This window comes from Dendronephthya gigantea, unplaced genomic scaffold (genome assembly GCF_004324835.1).
Source record: "Dendronephthya gigantea isolate DGI-Jeju-01 unplaced genomic scaffold, DenGig_1.0 000029F, whole genome shotgun sequence".
NCBI classification, from domain to species: domain Eukaryota; kingdom Metazoa; phylum Cnidaria; class Anthozoa; order Malacalcyonacea; family Nephtheidae; genus Dendronephthya; species Dendronephthya gigantea.
In genome coordinates this window covers 1,819,667-1,835,234 of record NW_021163039.1, presented here as the reverse complement: position 1 = coordinate 1,835,234, position 15,568 = coordinate 1,819,667, and the positions used below count along the sequence as shown (strand labels likewise).

Sequence of the window (15,568 nt, the reverse complement as noted above, 5' to 3'; positions counted from 1 at the left end):
TTGTGAAATGATATAAGATAATAACTACTTTTTATTATACTATATATATGTTTTATACTTTTGTATTCAATAAAAGTAATGTGGTAAAGAAGTATAAGACATGAGATGGAGGATAATGTAGAGCTCAGCAGCAGTGTCAGGAATCTAAACATCATGCAGTATTGCAGCTGCTGTGGTAATGAAAGTGTTGATATATTGATATATTGTTTCTTGGGTGTATCGCGACGGTTTACTTTTAATTTAGTTTAACTGATCAACTTCTCACTTCGATAACTTTATTAGGAGTGCCGAATTTAGACCAAAATCATAGGGGATTGGAGCATGATTAAGACGTTTATCAAATGTACAGTGAGGTTTCAAAATAGTAAATTAATAAACTAATAAGTTTATGTATAATTGAACACTTCCATTACCACGTATCATTAATATAGGCTATGCTCAAATCTATATGTCTACTTAGATTATTACCAACATTCCTTATAACCATCTTGTGAACTGTACGAATCCTTTTTGAACGTTTTCATCGCTTCAGGGTGTGAAGTTCATGAGACAATATGCCACCTTTTCCACGAGAAATACTGTTCGAATATAATCACGATGATCGAGTTGTAAATATACACGTTGTAAACTCATATCCTTTTAATCCATTTATAGTATTGCTACTGCTTTTCTAAAAGACGTCATTTTCAATGCAAAAAGAGGAATGTTATAATCTTGGGCGAAAGAGATCAGTGTACACTTTTACTGCGGTCACTGTAAACCACATGGTAAATATTGGTAATTATACTGTTTGGCTTTCATCTTCCACCATATCTCTGCATATTAGACAATCGGGCGTCTCTTTTCCTTTTTTTACGCGGGTCTAGTTCATATTTCTAATTCATGTAATTTCGTCGTTCTTAATTTCCGTGTCTCCGTGTCCACATTATTTTGTATTCCGTTGAAACGGCACATCCGCAAAGTTTTTCACAGAAACTTGGCAACTTTCCATTCCTTTGCAACTCGTGATTATGTTACTCGTGATTTCCTTGCGAAGTTCTTTTGACTGATTTTAATAAAATGATAAAATTGAAATATCTTCAAAGCACGCGGAATGTTCTCGCGTGACTAGTTAGAACATCACTGCTTGCTAATTTGGGACGTGGTCTTCTGCACGAGGCACGAAGGCTCGAATCATTATAATCATCATATTTCTTATTTCTTATTCTGGTTATATGCCAATAAAATCCGGATATTGTTTTTCCACCAGGTTATAGAATGTTGGTTAAAGGTCAATGTTTTTTTCTTACTTAAGATAACTAAGTCCTGTGCTTTGTCACAATTTATAGCGAGTAATAGCTACTCTTTGCTCGTACTAGAGCCATGTTTTAGAATTACACCCCAGGACCTTCCCGAGGTATGCTGAAATTGAGTAATCGACACTGTTGAGAACCATGAAAAATTTGTTTACTCGAGAGGAATATTAACTTTTGGGATTTTAAAACGAGTAATCAAATTCTTCTTAATATGAAGAAGCGAAGAGCTAGCGTTGTTCACGAGCATTTTTTCATTATCCTCCATTGAAAGAGAAATTATAATAAATTATAATTAAATTGTTTGTGATTTTGTGGCATTACATGGAAAATTTTCATTTTACTGACCGTGTAATGAATGTTTTCATTGCACTGTCAAGCTGTGCAAGTTTTTCTCAATGCACATTTTCTTTTTCACAAAATTCAATCACTCATGCACGGTATTAATGGTATCGTACTTCGACACATTTGTTCACGAATCGAAATAATATGGCCGATGGGGTTGTTCATAAACACAAACTGTTTATTCAATAACATTAAATCTTTTTTGTGTTTTCTTTGATGTGGTATAAAACAATTAATTCGGCTCCGTTAATGAAATAATCCACCTTTCACCTCATGAAAGTCTTCTTACCATTGCCCTCGTAAACATTCAATATTAGTATACCATTAATGGAATACTAAATGGTTTTAGTATTGCAGCATATCGTCATACTGCACGCAGGATATTGCAAGACTCTCGCAAAGCGTGAAAAAGCTCGAATCCCAAGTGCAGTATCACGCTAAAACCATTTAATATTTGCTTTATAAAATAACTAAAATGAAACAACCTTCAAATTTATAAAATTTCACGCACGAAACAATCTATCTTCGAAATGTTGAAAAACACATTGGATAATTCTTGAAAACTGGGAATTGTAGTTACATGATCCACATGGAGTGGCATGCAGCTTGGCAGCCTCTTCGAGTTTCTTGGGAGCCTCTTCGATTTTGCAATTGCTAAATCGGTTTATCAGCTATGTGATGATGCAACAAGAAAACCTCTGCTCTTTCTCTTTACTGCGAGCGTAGAGTCTCGCGGGCGCGATGCCTATGAACCTGCATTCAGAGAGGTTTAGTAAATCTATGAGTTGAAGGTTGAATGCTTTACTTACACCAGAAAGCAGAAAGATCTTTGCGTGGTAAACAGCATGCTATAGAATCGCCTTTTATATAACGGACACCAAACTGTGGAAAATAGCTGCTGATTGTGGTGAGAAAAAATTGCACATAAAATTAGTACATCTGCCTCTGTCATGTCTTAAAGGGCACTCGGAGACTGCACCGTCGTACAGAGCCGCAAAATGTTAATTTATGTGCCATGTAACTGATGAAGCTGAGCTAAAGGAAACTGGTCTAACCTGGTCCTAGCACAATACATGCGTGCGTGAATAAATGTACACGTGCAGGACGTTTTCCTAACTGATCGGGAAAAACAATACATAATTTTTGGAAATTTTGCCTTAAAGTTACCATCAAATTTAACAATACTTTAATCATTCTTCGATGACCGAGAGGAAATGCATACACAAAATTTGGTAAAAATACACTTAATAAGAATATGTTTATAATAGTATTATAATATGTTTAATAATAAGTTTACGCGCTCATCAACAAACACGCAAACAAACATAAAAACTCGGATGCACATTCTGAATTTCATACAAACGGAACTGTACGATTACATGATTGAATGAAATATATCATTAAGAATACCCTGGTATACTCTTCCTTTCAAGTTAAAAACATTCTTTTAACTATAAAAGCGTTAAATACTTACTAAAGAATCGAAACTATTGATAACTTTCTTTAAATTGACATTAAATCAACTGTAAATTGATAACTTTCCTAAACATGAACTACAGGAAAGACAACGATTACGTATACTATGGTTTATCTTCCAGGTCAAGATTTTTAAACGAACCAGTAAGCTCATCAGATGGCAATACAACAAAACCAGAAAACATTTTGTCAGATTTCTCTCTTATCGTTTCGATATCATGTTTTTGGAACATCATATCTTCCCCGTAGATTGTAAACGGAGCTCTACCTACAAAGGATCGATGCGACCCTTTATCGCGCTTTTTTAGGAGTTCCTTTGTCTTCTCTAGCGCCTCCCTGACTGATGATTCATGCAGTAAGTGATTATAAAATGCTTTTATAAACTCTGTTGTTGCATCATCATCACTGTGCCCTAGTGTGGTAAGAACAGAGCGAGCTCCGGCTGCAAGAAAAGACAGAGCTAAAGTTTCAACACCTTCTGGAGAGATCTCGTCTTGCTCAGAGAGACGTAGGCATAAAACAACCAAGCCAGCTTTCAGAGAAAGACCCTGAACATCCTTTTGCGTCAAAAAGTCATCCTGCTCAGGAAGAGTGGAAGATGCTTGATTCGAGGAGACACATGGAGAAAGCATTATTGCACATTGCTTAGGTTCAATATGTGCAGAAATATGGATAATACTTGCCCCGCTCAAAAGTCCCAGCAAAACCTGTTTCCTGGCTTCGTCCTCCACGAAGGCCTTGGTTTTGAAAAGCTTTGACAGAGAATTAACTTCCTCAGTGGCTTTAGGCAAGTCTGACGTTGGATTACCAACAAACAACGCAAAACCACACTCGGGTAGAGTTTCACTGGATTTTTTTCTGATCGTCTCAATGTCGCCTTTTGTAAACATCACATCCTCTCCATAGAGAGTAAATGGAGCCCAAATAAAAAATGAGCGGTAATCTTTTCTTTCGTGTTGCTGAAAGAGGTTCATTACCCTTCTTAACGCTTCACAAACTGACGTTTTCTGAAGCAGTTCGCCGTAAAATGCTTCCATGAACTCTTTTGTTGCATCATCACTAATGGGCCAGAGTGTGGCGAGAACAGAGCGAGCTCCAGCAGCAAGAAAAGACCGAGCTACACCTATGACACCTTCTGAAGAAATCTTACCTTTCCCTGTATGACAACAGCATAGGACGACCAAGCGAGCTTGCAGCGGAATTCCCGTAATATCCTTTTGTGTCAGGAGATAGGAATCTTGATCAGGAAGAGAAGAAGATGGTTCATTTAAGGAAAGGTCAGGAGCAAGCATTATTTCTCCTCTCCTTGGTTCACCATGAGCAGCAATATGAATTATACTAGCATCACTTAAAAGTTCGAGAACAACCTGTTTTTTTGCTTCAGCTTTTACTAGAGGCCTTGCTGCGAAGAGCTTTGAAAGACTTGCAACTTCCTCAGCAGCATTAGGTAGGCTTGCCGGCTCTATTTGGACGTCATTTAAAGAGACCCTTCCCACAGTTGGATTACCAACAAACAACGCAAAACCAGAGTCGGCCGAATCGTTTGATCGTTCCATGCTTAATTTTAGAGTGTGCAACGAAGGCGTTATTTGAATGCTGTAACTCTGGGACAAATAACAGTCATTTTCATCAATCAATGAAGAAAATGGAAGAAAGAACAACTGCTTGTCAGGAACAACAATGAGCTTTTTGCCTTTAACCACATCCTTAACTGGGTCAATAAGAAGCTTATACAACTCTTTTAAAATGTTTTCATTGTTCATATCAACTTTGCCAGAAGTATTCTCAAGCGACGTTTTGGGCTCAAACATTTTGCTAGGTACTTCAACGCCAGAATTCATTGGATTTAACAGATTGTCAGAAGGATAAAGCTTGAAAAATGAAGAATCGCGATTCATGCTTATTTCGAAGCTTTGAGACAACTTGCTTATCAACCAAAGAAATGACTCAAATTTTTCCTCCCACTGCATAAAGATAGTATTTCCATTTAAAATCCAAACATTGAGACACTTTTTTATATCGAAAGCAAATACCAATATTGAGGCTTCATTATTTTCTACCTGGAAGATATTCTGTATTCTCCCTATTTCTTCCTGTTCTTCTCTGTTCTCAATTTTATCCCATATAGTACCTGCATATCCCAACATATTTTCGTCCAAGGCATTGTGTTTCCTTTCAATGCAGAGATGAAGCTCTTTAGCTCTACCCAAATCAATCGCTAATAACCCGGATTCTATGCGACTCAAAGAAACGAAACAACTCATTAATAAGTTATGAGCTTCGATGTAGCTATTTGCAAATGAGAGCTTATTTAGATCTGGAACCTCATTTAAGAAAAGTTGATCGTAGTCGATAATAGATTTTCTTAAATATGTTGATGCGACTTCGTACTGCCCTGACAAAGAATAAATTTTACCAAAAGTTTCATTACAGCTTGCTATCTGTTTGGGGTCTCCCATAGCAGTTCTAACTTCTAAACTCACTTTACAATATTCAATAGCCTTTTCATATTCACCTAAATTGATATATATATTGCACAATACTAAATTGATTGATGGTATTAAAATGCGTTGATCATTAGTAGTGCTTATTTCTAAAGCCTTTTTCGAATAAAAAATCGCTTTTTCATACTGCCCTAGATGAAAATAGGCATTACCCAAACAGGCAGTACAACTTGCTATATCTCGTTGACTGCCCACTTCTTCCGCTTTCTCTAAACCTTTCGTGTAACAATTAATCGCCATTTCAAGATCGCGAAAACCCAAAAATACATCACCCATGCTGCGCTGTGCTTTTGAAAACAGTAATGGTTTATCACCAAGTTGTGTGCAGATTTCTAAACTATCTTTTAAATATTTGAGAGACTTTTCTTCCTCTTCTACTTTCAGATAAGCTTGACCCAAAAGGCAATTGGTAATTGCTATTTGCGATAGGTTTTCCTCTTCAGTTGCTATTTTTAACGATTTTTCGAAAGAGTCGATTGCCAATTTATACTCACCGTTAAACAAATAAGCACAGCCCATATTAGCATAATGTGCTTCAATATTTGATTTATCGTCATCGCTAAACTCGTCAGTTGATACTTTTTTGAAACAATCTAATGCTTTTCTGTATTCGCCTAACTCAACATAAACGAAACCCATATTGCTATAATTGAATGATATTCCTTTCTTGAAGTCACGAGCGATGCAAAGTTTGTTAATTTCTTCATGACATTCAATGGCCTTCTCGAATTCTCCCATTGCGCGATACGCACAGGCCAAATGGATTTTCGAATCTACCATTCCTTCGCAATAATCAATTGAAATGTTAATTCCTAAGCTGGTTTTATAAGAATCGATGGCCTCTTCGTATTTATGCAAACTAAGATATTCGTCACCTAAAAGTCTATTTTGAAATGCAATCTCTGAGGGACTGGCAATAGAAGTGGTAATCTTCAAATTTTCCTCGTAATGGTAAATAGCCTTTTCATGCTCCCCCATCATTGAATAGATTGTACCCAAGTTTTTATTGTTTCGTGCGATATTAATATGATCTTCTATTGCAGTGCTTGCTTCCAATCCCCTTTTGCAAAGCTCAATTCCCTTCTCATTTTCACCACTTATTGCATACGTAAGCCCCGCATTTGCACAATCAGATGCAAATTCAGAATCGTTTTTAGCGTTTTTAGCTTCGAAAACAAACTTGAATACTTGCGGGGTTTTTTTTAATAATTTCACGGCTTTCTTCCTTTCACCTGAATCATTATATGCTATTAGTAAAGCCATAATCTCAAATTTTGAATGACTGTCCTTGGAGGTAAATTCGAAATATTTTTCGAAATGGTAAATGGCATTTTTATGCTCCCCTAACCTCGAATAGCAGTGGCCTAAATTTTTGTGGCCGGCAATTGCGATGCGATCGTCAGCAGCAATACTTCTTTCCAAGCCTTTTTTTAAGTATTCAATAGCCTTTCTTTCTTCGCCTGAAACTGCATAACAAGCGCCAATATTGATGTATTCATGTGCAATTCTCTGTTTGTCCCCAATGGCAGTGTTTGCATCTAGAGCTATTTTATAACTGTTAATGGCCTCTTCATATTGGCCTAACGCGAAATAAACACGACCTAAGCCTTCGCTGCCTCTTGCTACTGGAATCTTATCGTCACTAAGTGATAAACCCTTTTTGAAGCAGTCAATTGCATTTTGATATTCTTTCAATCCAGAATAAGCCATGCCCTTATTTAAGTGTAGAATTGACTTGATGTTTGGAACTAGAGTGAGTCCTAAATCTTCAATTACATTTAAACTTTCAATGGTTATTTCGTAACACTCAATTGCCTCTTTATACTTACCTGAATTCAGGTTGTGATCTCCTGAACGATGTGCGGTCTTAGCTATTCCGAGATGATTCCTCATTCTGATGTTTTCTAACTTCCCAATATTTAGCTCCTTGGGTTCCATCACAAGTTTTGATTTACTTTCCTCCGTCTAAAAATTAATTTAGAGTACAACGTTATAATTATTAAAAATGCATTTAAACAATAGTATATAATTATTAAAAGAACCTTTTGAACACAAAGGTCTTTCGAAGTTATTAGAGAGTTTACGATCAATGATGCGGTCAGCTCGGCGTCACTAGTCAAACATTTTCTTTTCTATTGAAGGTTTTTTCCCACTTTATCGACGCATCTTTTGGTTTCAAACCCGTCTTTCGCATTTTATTTTCCACGCATAACGTTTATAAAACGATTTTACAAATAGTGCGAAAATAGCAGGTAAATTGTATGCGGTGCGTCTATTGAAGTTTTGTCTTAGCCAATCAGGAGGCTTCTCATTACTAACTTTCACTTGTTCAAATTTAGCGAATGCTGATAACGAAAATGATCATTATAATACTAGAAATACATGCATGCAAAATCCCTCGCCTGAAGCAATAAACATATATTTCCATCATTGAAATTCTATAATACTCGTTTCTGCTGAATGATCGAAGTCGTAAAGTAAAATCCTATATCTTGGTACAATTATAAAGTCGACTCTCGAGCTATCAAATTCAACTATAATCATAATTGTGCTACGAATAGTTTTAAATACAACAATTTTTAGCGAAATTTCAATTACTTTTTAAACAGATTCACCTTTAAAAATAAATACTTTCCAAATCAAATCATTTTAACGAAATTGACGAATAAATTCAAAGAGATGTCATACATTTGTTGATAAATCCACATATTAAACTTACAAAATACTGGCATGCTTTAAAATACAAAATCTACCCATTTAGCTGTTCAAAAACACTTCAAAAATGCTTCAAAATCGTAGATTTTTTCATCCATTTGGATGAAAGTTTTTCTATCCGAAGGCATCTTTTACATTATATTTTAATCAATTATTTTACGAGTCAATTTTTCGTATATTTTTAAGACCATCCAAATGAAAAATGTTATTTAAAAAAAGTTTTATAATTCAAAATATGGGTTATGCTGATGTGAACCCAAATTTTAATTTAGCCATGCAATCGCACGTTTGTAAACGTTTGCTAGTTACCAGTTTTAACTCGTCTTAAACTCACGCATGCGCATAACTTACAAAAACGCCCAACGTCCATGACATAATGACGGACAACTTTCATTTCGCATTTGCATTCCCGGGCGTAATTAAAATCTCCGGGCGGAATTAGTACCCTCGCCCGGTGCTTGGCACCGGCTCAGGGATAACATTTATAATAGGCGCGTGTTGATTCCTCGAGGCGGGTACCTCTTTGTGCTTTATTAAATTAATTCGCTTTCCTCATCCTGAAATATAACGCATTTTGTATTACAATGCAATGTAGTATGAATATTCTACAACACAAAACGGTTTAAATGTTTCGATTTGCCATTTTATATCAACTTCAAATCAACAAGTCGTCTTACTTCTTCAAGATTTCCTTCCTTAACTGCGATCCTCGTTTTAGCAGCATTCCTGGAAGAAAAATGTTACTGTAGACAAATAGTTTAATAGCAAACATATATTTTAAACATCATATAGCTATTGCGTATAGCTATTGCGTATTTAATGTAAACTTGGCGGCATGGCAAGTGTTAGTAAGTGGTCCATGCATGAATGATGAATTCTCGTTAACATTATTTTTCCAGTGTATAGACCTATTTGCACGGGTTAGAAACACTTCAAATAGCTGTCTATATTTTTATACCAAAAATACTAAAAATGGCCGCAAAAGCCAAGTGCATGTGTTCATGAAATAGCAATCTAGTCGAGACTAGATTTTGTGTAGAAACTCTGACTGTTTATATCTGCATAAAAATCTTGATTTTCAGGGCAAGCATTTTAGAGTGGTATTTGCTATCGTTGTTCTCCTGCAGACATGCATAATATATATAAATATTTTGCTGAATTTTTTGCTGTCGTTTTTGCAATTCCACGCCATATAATTTCCTAATAATTTTCCACAATGCTACATTCTTTAAGATTTCGCACATTTGGTATTTTTCAGGAACAAATATACAAATGATGAATCAATAATTAACTAATTAATACCAATTAAATCTAATAAAAATCTAATAGTAATGCACTGTTTCGTACAGAATTCACACGTCTTGCATGTTGAGACGATTAGAGTAATTTAGCAAACACGACGTGACGCTTAGGTCCTTTCTACACGATGCAGGAAGAATTTGAAAACGCGAAAATATTTCAACGTTAAAATGTTTATCCGCGTCTACACGTAAACACAAAAACGATCCGAAAACGCTAAAGTTATTTGATCCTGCAACACACCTGCATGTTTTCCACCCGCGTGTCACAGGTTGGATGTGAAATTCAAAACAAAAATCTACAAAATCCAAAGCAAAAAATAAGAATGTGGACTTTGTTTGGACAGATGACAAGCCCGAACTCCTAAATATTGTTGCTGAGTATCTATTGAACGCCGTGCGTGTATAAGGCCTAATCATACTCCGACATTTTGCACATGTTTCTCGCGTAAAATACTTCCGCAAAAGCTAAAAGGATTAGCGAAGATTTCACTCACTATGAAAAGAACCTAAATAAGACTTATATGAGGCTAATATAGTAGTATAAAATTGAGCATAAGTCACAAGGCTTGCAAACATGCTTCATTAATATGGAAACAATTTGATATGTGACCGTCATCGTTTTCAAATTTATCCGGCAAAGCGTTCAAACGTATCCGCTCAGCAATCGTTTTCAAATTCTTCCACTCTGGAGAGCGTTTTCAGATTCTTCCGTCTTCAGTCGGCGAAAACGCCGTATACGTGTGGACGGTACGCGTAACCGTGGGAATATTCTTTCGTTTTCAAATTCTTCCGGCATCGTGTGGACGTTGCCTTAAAGGCCCACACAAACTGGACGTGATTCGCTAACGCGACGCGAATTTTCTTTTTTCAGAAGCGAACATTTTCAGAACATTTTGGGAGATACAGGCTCCAGACAAGTCAAAGACTCAAAATGACTATCGTTCTATAATTACCAAGAATATCACTGCATTGGAAAACTTAGTATAGCTTTTGAAAACTTTCTTAAAATTTCTTAAAAGTCGCGTTGGCGGAACGCGTCCGATGTGGGTCGGCCTTAAAACGTCATCTATGGTTGTGCTTACGTAATATCCACTATGTTCATAACTGTGCGAATGATTATAAAAACTTAAAGTTGCGGTCTTAAGCCTGCTTTTCATGTTTTTCAGTTGACGAATAAACTTTAATATAATTTCCATGTTTTGTTTTGTATAATGCATTTATAAAACGTTTTTACGAAAACTTTTGCGAAATGGCAGTTACATTGCTTTTCATTGAAATACAATACTTCTGTCTTGACGAACAGGACGTTGCTGATTCCATCATTACTTGATGCGCATGCGCATAACTAGTGGTATTGTTCTGTCACAATTCCGGGATGTACTAAACCTCTGGGCGAGTATGAAATATGGTCGTAAAGCACATTCATATACATACCTTTCTTTATTTACCTCCTCCATGTTTAGTATCTTAATCTCTATTTCCTCCATTTCAATTCCAATCAGAGCAAGTTCCTTCAGAAAACTTTCCTGAAGCCTTTTGGATTCAAGATCATCCAAAACCTCAAGAAACCGTTCATCTGTAAAGCAGTGCAATGAAACAAGAAGACTTCCTTTTTCGATGTTTGTTATTTCTTGGTCATGTTTCTCAGAACCCAAAGCTCTTTTCACTGCGTTCTCGAGAACACCTACTAAGCGAGGATCTTTTTTTAGTGCATCAAGCAAATCGCCAATAGAAGCCTCTATGTCCAAATCTCTTGGCTCTTGTTCATGCTTTATTCTTCCGTTGAAAAATATTACGAGAATAACTCCTTCCTTTGCTAAACAGCCTAGGGGGAAATTACGCGAAATTGACATGGTAAGTTTATAAATTCTGTAAGAATTGTGTCAGTTGTATACTAAATTGAAATAGCCAAAAAATTGCACCTGTAACGCAGATAAAACAAACGTTTTATCGAAGTTTCAGGAAATTTAATTGATGCATTGACGCTTTGGGCAGCGCCAGAACTTATAAAAATAATAAAAAATTCATTGGGATATAACTTTTTAAAACCGGTACATTATTTCAATTGCTTTTTAAACAAATTCACCTTTAAAAATGCATGCTTTCCCAATCAAAATGATTTTAACGAAATTGACGAATAAATTCAAAGGGGTGTCATAAAATCTACCCATTTTACCTGTTCAAAAGCACTCCAAAAATGCTTCAAAATCGTAAACTTTTTACCATCCATTTAAATCAAAGTTTTTTTATTGACAAACTATTACACAATGCTATCCCACTAGAAATTCTCACGATAATTAATTGAAGTGTAAGTCAGGATAATGTCCAAACGTTCCTTAAATGCGCGCAATTCTTCTCTCATTATTATTTTGCTGTTATGCCGCGATTTTTCATGATTTAGACACATCTTAAATAGACTATTATCTCAGTGATTTTTGGGGTAAAATGTAATTGTAATATATGTACCAAAATCTAAGATAACCTTCCCTCATTAAACCAGAGTACGTTTTTTGGGACACCCGGTATATTAAGTGTGCGGTGTAATTCATCAAATCATATAATTAATCAAATTGTGATTTTTTTTTCCACCATGCATAAATTCGTTTGAATTCATTTTCGACTTACAGAAGCGGTAAAAATCCAGATTTCAAAGATTTTCTGATGGGCAACGCCTCTGCACCTAATTTTTTGAAACTTGAATAGCTTGTCAGTGTAGCACAGTTCATATTCTCACATAGTGTGGTCAAAATGTGTTTCGCATAAAAATCCTGCAAATTTCGATCACACATAATTTTTGTCCCATATATTTGCATAGATTTCATCATAGTTGGGAAGAATTAGGAATTCTGTTTATCAATGACACTATTACCTGTTTCAATACATTGATCCCCTTCATTCTCTTCAGCTCTATTAGAATATCTTCTGACCGCTACTTGAAAGAGTTCGTTGTTATCGATCATTGTGCGTATCATTTCTGTTACTCTTTCATAAATAAACTCGACTGTTCCTCTTAACCTATTAACTTCATTAGTTGGAAAATCATCCTCTTTAAGATTGCCAATATAATCAACTCGAAAGGTCGAGTATCCAGTTGCGGCAAAAGCATCTTTAGCGAGTTGAACATACTTTAAGAAATCAGCTTTTTTCATTTTGGATTTGGACAAGTGGCACAGATGGTTTCTAAGAAGTCGAACTTGGTCAATGGCTAAAGTTAATGTTTCTTCTTCGATTCCGCCTGGACTGATCAGCGAGGGGTGAAATTCGCTGGTTTTTCTCCCTTTTATATATTGGTCGTTCAGTGTTTGAGTCTTGAACATGGTGGAAATTCCGAAGGTCTTCGAGTAAATGGTTGCTCTAAACAGATTTGTACAATCCCAATCATGGTACGATCTGTTGGTTGGTACATCAGTCGTTCCTCCTTCGTGTTTCAAGAAAAGAGCGCGGACTTCGGGTGTGTCGTCCCATTCGTTACATCCAAGAACTGAAATCTTTGTGTTCCAAAGTTTCACAAATGTCGCACGTAGCATGTTCGGAAACTCGTCAAAAACGATGGATGAAAATTTGAAGAAATTTAATTCTTCGTTTGAAAAGGGTTTTGCTGCCATTTAGATGATATTTCTTGGAACGTGCCAAACCAATTATTCAAATTCCTTGATGCCTACTGGAGAGAGAAGGCATTTTTACATATAGTTTTATAAAAATCTTATTGATCATATGAAATTTGAAATATGATTTATTTGAAATATGATAATACTATTGGAAATATGAAAGTCTTCTGTATATACGTAACTGGTACGCTAATTTATCGGATGATTGAGTGCCACATCAGTGGTACGAAACTATTAGTAATAAAGATGCCAAGTACAAATTGTTGACTCGTTATTCTATATATATACTTTTCCTCTTTTGGGCGTAAATTGCCAAGCGAAAATATACACGCTCTGGCCGAGAGAGCGCATCACGTTAATTGGGTCTGAGATTATACCTACGCCATTTACCTTTATATTGCACACACAATTATTTAACTTCACAATTTTATGGTTAAAATTTTTATGGTTAAATTGATATCGACGTCGCAAGCGATCTTAGGAAGACTTTTTTAGTTTTATACTAAACAAGTAGCAACGAATATACTATTCTATACCTCCGAAGCAGCACGAGTGAGGTTAATAATAATCGTCGTTTCTTCTTTTTGGTCTGTATATAATATATAAGTATAAATGTAACTTTACAAAACACTTCTCTGAAGGCGAGAAACTGAAAGATTTCAACAGCTTAAATGCAGATTAACCTACATAAAATAATTCAGAAGAACCTAACTAGTAGTGAAATCCGTTCAGTATCCTACCTTTCTCGTAGGCGAATAAGTTTCACCGTGCAAGGGATTCTGGCCATTTTTTGTATCTCAGTGTCTTGCCCATAGACAATAACAAGAATAATTGTTTACCCCTTAGCAAAGCGACCCAATTATAATATATATTTTATCGCTCTACATCTTGGAACATTATCGTTCAGCATTTGATTCAATAAATACTAAAGGCTAATTTTCCACTCCGGAAAACGAGCAGCGGATCGGATCGGATCGGAACGAAAGATAATCCGCGCGTGCGCCGTCTGTTGAAATTTTTGGCTTATATTGATCCGAAAGCGTCCGAGACCGGTAATTAGCCTTTAGCCGTAATGGCACGCATGATGTGCTATTGTGGAATAGTTAAGCCCCGTTTACACTACACTCAATTTATTGGCACGGCACGGCTAAAATGGGCACCCGTACCCATTTCATCTGTACTCGGCCTTTGTTTTGGTAGCCTGAACACTAATAAAATTGGGTACGGGTGCCCATTTTAGCCGTGCCGTGCTGATAAATTCAGTGTAGTGTAAACGGGGCTTTAGAATGCACCAGCAAGCCACGTGCTTTGCCAACTTTGGTTATTTTATTAAATCACAATGTGTTATTAAAAGCACCCTTTGCCTTCGTTGGTTCACTTTGAAAAACCATGCAGTAGGAACCGTATTATAGTGAATGAGATTCTTTAATATAATATAATCCCATGTTTGAAACGGTTTTGAAATAGTAAACATTCTATGAATACAATAGGATTATTTATTCAAAAGAATTGGAAGAAAGTGTGGCTAAAGCCTAAATGTAGCTAAGTTAGAAGAAGAATGGTTGTAAATAATAGGCTTTTGGGTCCATACATTCTATGAAAAATTTATTTCCAGTGTCAGTTGTTTTCATCAAAGTATATAGGCATGCAAATTGTTGTAGCTGCGCGGCAGGACGTCGCTTGGAATTCCATCGATCACATAATTTATATTATGGTTTGACGACGAGAAGCTTAAAGATTTGAACACTTCTTTGACGGCGAGAAGCTTAAAGATTTGAACAGCTTAAATGCATGCATATTAACCTACGTAATATCATTCAGAAGAACGTAACTAGTAGTGAAATCCGTTCAGTATCCTACCTTTCTCGTAGGCCAGTAAGCTTCACCGTGCAAGGACTCGGGCCATATTCAGTTTGTATCTCAGTGTCTTGCCCATAGACAATAATTGTTTATTATTTAGCAAAGCCACCCATTTATAATATATCGCTCTACATCTTTGAACATTATCGTTCCGCATTTGATTCAATAAATACCAATGCACGCATGATGTGCTATTGTTGAATGAATAGTTTATAGAATGCACCAGCAAGCCTCATGCTGTGTAGACTTTGGTCATTTTATTAAATCGCAATGTGTTATTAAAAGCACTCTTTTCCTTCGTTGGTTCACTTTGAAAAACCATGCAGTAGTTGAACCATATTATCGTGTATGAGATTCTTTAATCTCACAATATAATCCCATGTTTGAAACGGTTTTGAAATAGTGAACAATCCATGAACACAATAGCTAGGATTATTTGTTCAAATGAAACGGAAGAAAGTCGGGTT

At 36.0% G+C, this 15,568-nt stretch overlaps 1 protein-coding gene across 3 annotated transcripts; it reads right to left on the bottom strand.

Moving 5' to 3' along the window:
- Positions 1 to 239: 239 nt before the first annotated feature.
- Positions 240 to 15,289, bottom strand: LOC114524046 (tetratricopeptide repeat protein 28-like). Of its 3 annotated transcripts, none has more exons than XM_028545158.1 (6): positions 15,102 to 15,289; positions 13,778 to 13,830; positions 12,503 to 13,294; positions 11,068 to 11,458; positions 9,010 to 9,058; positions 240 to 7,582 (listed from the first exon to the last, which is right to left on the bottom strand). In XM_028545158.1, exons 3-6 carry the CDS (start codon positions 13,236 to 13,238, stop codon positions 3,218 to 3,220), a joined length of 5,541 nt encoding a protein of 1,846 aa, XP_028400959.1. In that variant the 5' UTR covers positions 13,239 to 13,294; positions 13,778 to 13,830; positions 15,102 to 15,289; the 3' UTR covers positions 240 to 3,217. The 3 variants fall into 3 exon arrangements, 2 of the variants coding, with proteins under 2 accessions (XP_028400959.1, XP_028400958.1); XR_003687067.1 differs by lacking the exon at positions 13,778 to 13,830 and adding an exon at positions 9,875 to 9,929 and having other exon boundaries at positions 7,556 to 7,582; XM_028545157.1 differs by lacking the exon at positions 13,778 to 13,830.
- Positions 15,290 to 15,568: the final 279 nt, after the last annotated feature.

What these genes read in the sequence shown, in the direction of transcription:
- LOC114524046 (XM_028545158.1), bottom strand. Translation starts at nt 13,238, where the DNA reads ATGGCAGCAAAACCCTTTTCAAACGAAGAATTAAATTTCTTCAAATTT. An exon ending in GGATCAATGTATTGAAACAG is followed by an intron (nt 11,459 to 12,502) that starts GTAATAGTGTCA and finishes ATTTCCCCCTAG; the next exon opens with GCTGTTTAGCAAAGGAAGGA. An exon ending in AGGAAGGAAATCTTGAAGAA is followed by an intron (nt 7,583 to 9,009) that starts GTAAGACGACTT and finishes ATTAATTTTTAG; the next exon opens with ACGGAGGAAAGTAAATCAAA.